We start from the raw sequence: 7,423 nt of genomic DNA on the forward strand, positions 1-7,423 counted from the left end.
TAATAATTCAATTTCATGATAATATGCAAAAATAGACCATAATAGGATGTGTAGTAATAATTCCATAATTCAAGAGTTCATAAATGATCATAAGGACCCATAAACTTGAAGTAAAATAGAGGATAAATGGTTGGACTTGTGGAAAGGAAGGTTTCCACAATCAACCCACATACCTCAACTTTGGAGAATCCTTGATGAAGATTGGAATGGAGAATTGCAGCTTGAGATTGAGTCTTGAATCCGGAATTAGAGCTTGAGATGTTTGAATTTGGTTGAAGATCTTGATGGAATTTTGGAGAGGGATTAGTGAGTGTTTTTGAGTGTTTTGAAGCTAGAAAGAAAATATATCTAAGTATGGGACAATCCTCTTTTTATAAAAGAAAAACACGTCCAGCTGCTACAGTAACTTTGCTCACTGGAATTTGCAACTCTGCTCCGACAGGTTTTACGAAAATGGTCATAACTCCCTCATCCTAACTCGGAATGAGGTGAAACCAAGTGCATTGGAAAGCTTACTCATAGAGGTTTCATTTAATAGGTTGCGGCCCTTCCAGTTCCTTGTGTGCTAAGAGATATGTCCCTTTAAAGTTGACCCTGAAAATCGCATTTTTGCGATTTTCGAATTTTGATACGATTGTTCTAAAATTCGGGTTAGACCCATTTCCTACTCAATTTGACCCCACGAATAAGAATATGAAGTCGAATTTTCGAAATCATGCACGGATTTTGAGATATATGGAAATTACAATTATAGGTGTTTCCGAAGCACATTTTCGGGCATTTTGGGATCGTTTCAACTATGGTTCCTTGTATTTCTCAAAAATACTTTATTTTAATCAAGGTTAAGAGTATTTTTGTATTAAAGTAGGGTGATTAGTTAATATTTGTTCACTTCTGCATTACTTGTTTTAGATTGGGTATAAGAGTTCTCCTATATAGGTTTTAGAGTAGGTGTGCGCACGGTGGGTTGGGTCGTGACAACATAAAATATTGAAAATTGAATAATTATCAAATCAAACAAAAAGTTTTGGTAATTTGGTATTCGGTATGGTATTGAGGAGTAAAATTCTAAAATTACGTTATTTGAGTTTATGTTTGGTATGAGACATCATTACTATTTGGTATTCGATATTTACTGAATATCAATTATTTACTTAACAAATGTCATATATTAACAGGTCAATTACTCATTAGTACAATTCCAAAGAGAAAGTTAAAGACTAAATATAAACAACTCAAATACATATGTTTTTTAGTTGTGTGAATTTGTTTTTCTTCATATCTTCTTAACTGTTGATCTTCGATTATATCGTGCCTCCATATCAAAAATAAAAAATGATTTGAGATATAGTATTAACTTTGTAATACAATCGGTCACAATTTCAATATGGTATTACTGAATACCTTACCAAGTCAAAGTTTGATTTATCGATTACCGAACTAAAATTTAAAAATTCGATATTCGGTATCTAAGTTTAACTACCAATTATCGAATTATCAAACCCAAAATTTAGAAATTTCGAACTGAATACCAAACGTCCACCCCTAATTTCTACCATTAGATCATCGATGCTTTTTTATTTTAACATTTTGTAATCATTAAAAAACCAACCTCCATTTTTATAAAAATAAAATAAAATTCAAGAGGTTGGTATTTTAGGCCTAAAATATAAAGTTTGTTTATATTTTAGGCCCATAATTAAAATTTTGCTTTAGGCCTGCCTCCAATTGAGCCGCCCCTACAATTAGTCTTGAACTTATTTTCCACAAGGAAAAAATGAAGAGAAACATATATATCAAGAACATCATTTCAAAGAAATACTAAATGGATAAAATCATATACTATAATAATATTTCTGTAATTATTAACAAAATTAATGCATTTATGTACTTATATAAATAATAGATAATTCTATACAAATCTCATAGTGTTAAGAGCTAATTACATCATATCCCTACTCTTTTCTAAATTACAAAAATTCCTTAAATTTGGTGGAATTTGTATACATCCCAAAACATCCCAATATATCGCGTCCCAGTTTTCAGATACATCCCTCAATGTCCTGATATATCACGTCTCGATTTCGGATACACCACTCAATGTCCCGATACATCGCATACGTCCTAATACATCGTGTAAAGTGATGTATCCGAGAATAGAAGTTTTGTAAAAAAAATCAAATGATAGAGAATTTTTAAAAATATGGTAAAATAAATTCTGTATTTAGGTAATTTTTCATAAATATTATAACGTAACCTAGCTTATGGTCTATGTGATGATTGAGGTTTTGTAGGGAATAACGTGTAAAACACACTTATGGGAGACTAGTATATAATATATGCATTCTCTTTCTACTAATATAACTCCTACAAAGGCTAGTGACTCTACAATGCTAATTAGCAAGAAAGTACTTCTATCTTTCCTCCTCATTTTCATGGTGGTGGCACCAGCATCGGCTAAGACGAGGGCGATCACATGCGATATCGTACATAAGATCATGCATCCATATTGTCATGGATATGCATTGTTAGGTGGAAGTTTTCCATCAGAATGTTGCAACGAGGTTAAATCTCTTATTTCTAACATAACAACCATTGCAAATCTTCAAAGTGCTTGCTCGTGCATGAAGCTTTTAGCTTACACAAAAAAACAAGTAAAACGTCTAGCTAGTATCCCTGGGAAATGTGGTGCCAACCTTCCTTTCAAAATTGGCAAGGATGTTGATTGCTCAAAAGTTAAGTAAAGAAAAATAATGTTTCCTTGTTATGATTTATGTGTATATTATAGGGAATCACCTCAAATAAATAATTGATATATTGTACAATTATTCTTATGAAGAATAAAATGGACCCCTTCTTATAGTTCTCTATCTATGATTCATTTTTACATTTTTCAAACTCCATCTAAAATAGAAAACTAATTTTGTTCAATTTTCTTGAATTTGATGAAAGGAAAGTGATCAATTTTTTTCCTGAAAACTTATTTATCAATAGTATTTGATGAAATATTTTTTTATTAAAGGTTAATATTAATGTTTAAATGATAAGACTTTAGATGTAATAAAGAAAATGATTTTGATGTCTCATTGGTTCACAAACCTTTAAGGTCATTTGTTCTATGAACTCAAAAAGGTCATAACAGGAGAAAGATAACAACATGACCCCTCAAAAGACTTCTAATGTCGAATTATGAGCAACTAGGACAACAATAAAGCATTGGATCAAATTATTCTTTGGTGTCAAGATCATAGCTATTAGTAGTCATCGACTTTCAAAAGAGAGTAAAAGAATGGAACCCTATTATTTGTATGATCATTACACTTGAACAAAGTTATTCTATTTCACTTCTTACAAAGAGATAAAAATACTCAATAGCATGGTAATACATTTATGCAAAACTTATGCCCCCAACACACGCAATGAAACAGTAGATAATCAAGTAAAATTCAATCTACTAAATAATTTGATCTATGAATAGCGTTATTGTTGTAAAGGTGTAGTGCCAAAGGAATCACTACCACAAGGCATAGGGATCCCAACACCTAAAGGTTATCCATTAGCAGGAAATCTCATTTAATGGAAAACACTGTTGAAATACATCATTAATTAACCCCATAACCAGAAATATAACCTTCTAAGTTTTCCAACATAGAAAATAAATTGGAGATGAAGATCTCATAAATACCTATGTGGACTTTGTACCACATAAGTTAAAAGTTAAAACAAAACCTCAACTTGGAATCTAGCTGCAGAGACAAATCTGGCCAAGAATACAAATCAACGTTGACAATTTTCTCTAATCAGTAGCCAGTGAAGAATTCATTTCTCAAGAGGAAATTACATGAAGCTTTTACACAATAGTTTAACCATGAAAACATCACTTCTCCTCGAAAAGGTACAGCAGCAGCAGCATCTATGTACAAAGGTCAAGCACGATTGTGCGTATCAAGCATTTGTGCCTGGATCACTGATCACACCCAGGAAATCATCCTTTATCGTACCAATACAGAACTGAAATAATACGACATGGGAAACAACATGTTAGGGAGTTGCAAAGAATCCATGCAATGCTAGTAAATAAAAATGTTGGAGTTCTTAGTTTTGCTTGAAACTCTCTTTGGGACTGTGCTTGTATATCCTTGATTAAAAGGTTGCAGTACCTATGGTCTATTTTAGGAAAATTCACAAAATAAAAAGGAGAGTTGCTGACATACAATTTCTGTGGCATCAACACGTGTTCCAATAATCTTCAATCTAACTTCACTTTCCTTCTGAATTTTAACCTACAAAAGATGAATAAATGAAACTACTGAATCACATCTACAAGCCGAATTGTTTTCAAAAGAAGAGATAAAGTAAGGAGAGCAAACAAATGGCATACCGAACCGTCTGAAGTTGTATAATTTGGCACATCCCCCGACTGAAACTCCATGTCATCAGGTATCAACTGTTGGAAATCCAAGGGTCAAAACATAAACAGATGTGAGAAAAAGGCCTATATAAGCTTTTGCATGCATAGAGGCTTAATGTCTTGTAAGAAGAAATAAGAAACTTTTATATGCATCAAATGGGGTGCTGAGTTCTTAAGCTTTTTATTTGGATATTTTGGTCAGGGAACCAAAGAGTTTCCAAGACAAGGATGAGGCTTGGCCTGATACCTTATTAAATTATGTGACCACCTCATCTAAAATTTTAAACTAGTAGGACAAAGCACATTTTAATGAATATATCCAAAGTCACCAAAGTGATATTGCAAACTAAACAATACTTCCTCTGTCAACTTTTTTGTTAAGTCCTTTTTTACTTCAATCCACTTATAGTTGGAGGGAGAGAGTTCCATTAGAATATTATTTGGGTTACAAAAGCATCTTTGATGAATGGATACTAAGCCAATCTAGCGGACCTACAATTTTGGAGAACAACATATTAGAACTCCCTAACGGTGGAGAAGAATCTCCTCAAATTCAAATACAGATGAGTTTGCCTTGTGGCGCGCCGGCGCTTTCTATGATGAGAAATGGATCAAAATGGCACCAGGCAAGGTGCCACTATGCCGCTTAAAGGATCAAATGGGCATTTTCAATCTTCACAAAGATCCATATCAGCTGGCGGCTTTATTTTGCTAGGAAGCATTGGAGGTGGTAGACAACCTCACACTTGATGGCAATCTAGCAGCAGAATAAAGATCTGATGCTATCAATCTGCTAGGCATGAATTAGGTGATATCTAAGATAGATGGGCAAGTTATCCAAGAAGTAAATGCAGAAGTATAAAAAGGGTGAAACTATCTTTTCGCATAGCAGTTGTTCATGTTGTATAGTTTTTATCTGGCACACGGACTTCTCCATTGTGCCAATAAGCTGATTTTCTTATCTGGCAAAAAGAAATAAACAAATGAGACGGATTGGATTAAAATTGGTTAGAAAGCTGGCATCCTCAATTCTGTCATCTACTATACAATAGTATCAAGCCACACTTGACTGCATGAGATCTGCTTCCTTCTCTTTGTGGTTTGTAAACTCAGTATGTAGCACAAATGTATTCTACGACTATAACTATTCCCCACTAGATGCTCACATTTTCCCACCACCTTTTTCTTGATGACAATGGTGTGTAGACCAGCCTATGCTCACCCCCACTATTCCACCAGGTACCTTCTACCTCCCACCAGCAGAGTTATAGGGTAACTCTTCCCACTAAGGCATAGGCAAATAAGAAGAAATCATTCAATTGTTTTTTGCAGATTTTTTGTCTGTGTGGATTTGAACCCTTGTTTCAAAGGTCTGTATTCACTTAGTTAACCACTAGGCCACATCCTTTTTCCTCCGCTGGAATTCCCACCACCACTAGTGACATGTGTACACCTCTTAAATAATCTATGCACCAATGAAATTCACTTAAGGTGACAAACTCAATACAGTTCAATTATAAAAGGGTCTAACATGAGTCCCATGAAAAATTTGATCCTAAGCATAACTATCAAGGACTACTTAGATTTGGCAGAGTATTTATGCAGCAAGTACAAATGATGTAGCTGAGAATCACACGAGAAATGTATGTGTGTGTGTATATATCTATATATACACACACACACACTATAGACTACTTAGCAGCTACGTAGATATTCAAATTAAGCTAAAGCTAATATCATATGAGAGACTACCCATCTTCGAATTATAGATTCCTTCTTCATTCTTTTATTGGAATTAACACATTAGAAAACAGAATAAGTTTTGATATATCAAGGTTTGTTGTAGTGATGGAACCCTCCGGTTCCAACCAATCCATTAAGAGTTTGCATCATCAAAGGGGTTTCCAAAATCAACGGAAAATAAACACAAAAAACAAAAGATGAAGAGACATGTATGAAGATTGAACAAAAATATCTTTGAAGAATCAATAACTACCTTTCTAAAAGAAGTTGATATTCATGCTTTTACAATAGAAAATGCATGCAAAAGACATTTCATTAATATATTTCTAATCAGTACATTTCTTTATCATATTAAATTTCCATATTTCAAATTGACCCATGCAATCATTCATATAGCAGAATGAGCTTGTAATATGCCACACTGGGAAAATGTCGAGCATGTATGGGAATGAACACGTGCTGGATTAAATATTTAAAAATGGAGAACAAACTCACGTGATTTGAGACAAAAATCTGCACAGGCCCTGCTTCAGCAAAAAATCCCATCTGCAATATTCCACACGGATAAATATCTATAGGTAGATGGAGAAGAGCTAACTAACATTAACCAATCAATTATCAAAAAAAAACATTAACCAATCAATCAACTACAACTCAACCCCAAGGAATCTGACTATATATATATGAATCTTCTATATCCATGCCTCTACATTCAGGCCCACTTCATTCCTAACTTGTAGTAATTAATTTTATCTTTTAAACCAAATTAGAGGTTTTAACAAGACTAACATTAATGCAATGAAAAATTCTTTCCACGCAAAAGTTCCATATGAATATATTCCACAATCATGAAGTACGCATAAGTTCAGACTGGGTATGTCGTTGTTGTATACAGTACCCATAAGTTCATACCCCATTAGTGGGATTGCATTGGCAATGTTGGTGTTGTTGTATAAAGTACCCATAGGCCAATCAAATAATTAATCAATCATAAAATGTCCATTGATCAATCAATCACGTTCATCCCAAACTAGTTAAGAAGTAGTGGAAAATCTGGATAAGCTAAGGAGAAAATTCTTATGGCAAGGCAACAAGGATGGAAAAGGCTATAGCTTAGTAAACTGGGAAACTGCTCTACTTAGCAAAGACAGAGGGGGGTTGGGAATTAAGAACTTGAAACTACAGAATGAGAGTCTATTGAAGAAGTGGTTGTGGAGGTACACTGAAGAGAGAAATTCCCTCTGGAAAGAGGTGATCATAGCAAAATAT

General features: G+C 33.8%; 1 protein-coding gene across 1 annotated transcript in view; it reads right to left on the bottom strand.

Annotated features, from left to right (window-relative positions):
- Positions 1-3,549: 3,549 nt before the first annotated feature.
- LOC102590696 (DNA-directed RNA polymerase II subunit RPB7) overlaps positions 3,550-7,423 on the bottom strand; it is a 7,655-nt gene continuing 3,781 nt past the window's right edge. Inside the window, exons 3-6 of the mRNA XM_006358644.2 lie at positions 6,650-6,700; positions 4,382-4,447; positions 4,215-4,283; positions 3,550-4,011 (exon numbers count right to left, since the gene is read on the bottom strand). Of these exons, the coding sequence (XP_006358706.1) occupies positions 3,946-4,011; positions 4,215-4,283; positions 4,382-4,447; positions 6,650-6,700 (252 nt within the window). The 3' untranslated portion in view covers positions 3,550-3,945. The remainder of the gene's footprint in view (positions 4,012-4,214; positions 4,284-4,381; positions 4,448-6,649; positions 6,701-7,423) is intronic.

This window comes from Solanum tuberosum, unplaced genomic scaffold (assembly GCF_000226075.1).
Source record: "Solanum tuberosum cultivar DM 1-3 516 R44 unplaced genomic scaffold, SolTub_3.0 scf00266, whole genome shotgun sequence".
Classification (NCBI taxonomy): domain Eukaryota; kingdom Viridiplantae; phylum Streptophyta; class Magnoliopsida; order Solanales; family Solanaceae; genus Solanum; species Solanum tuberosum.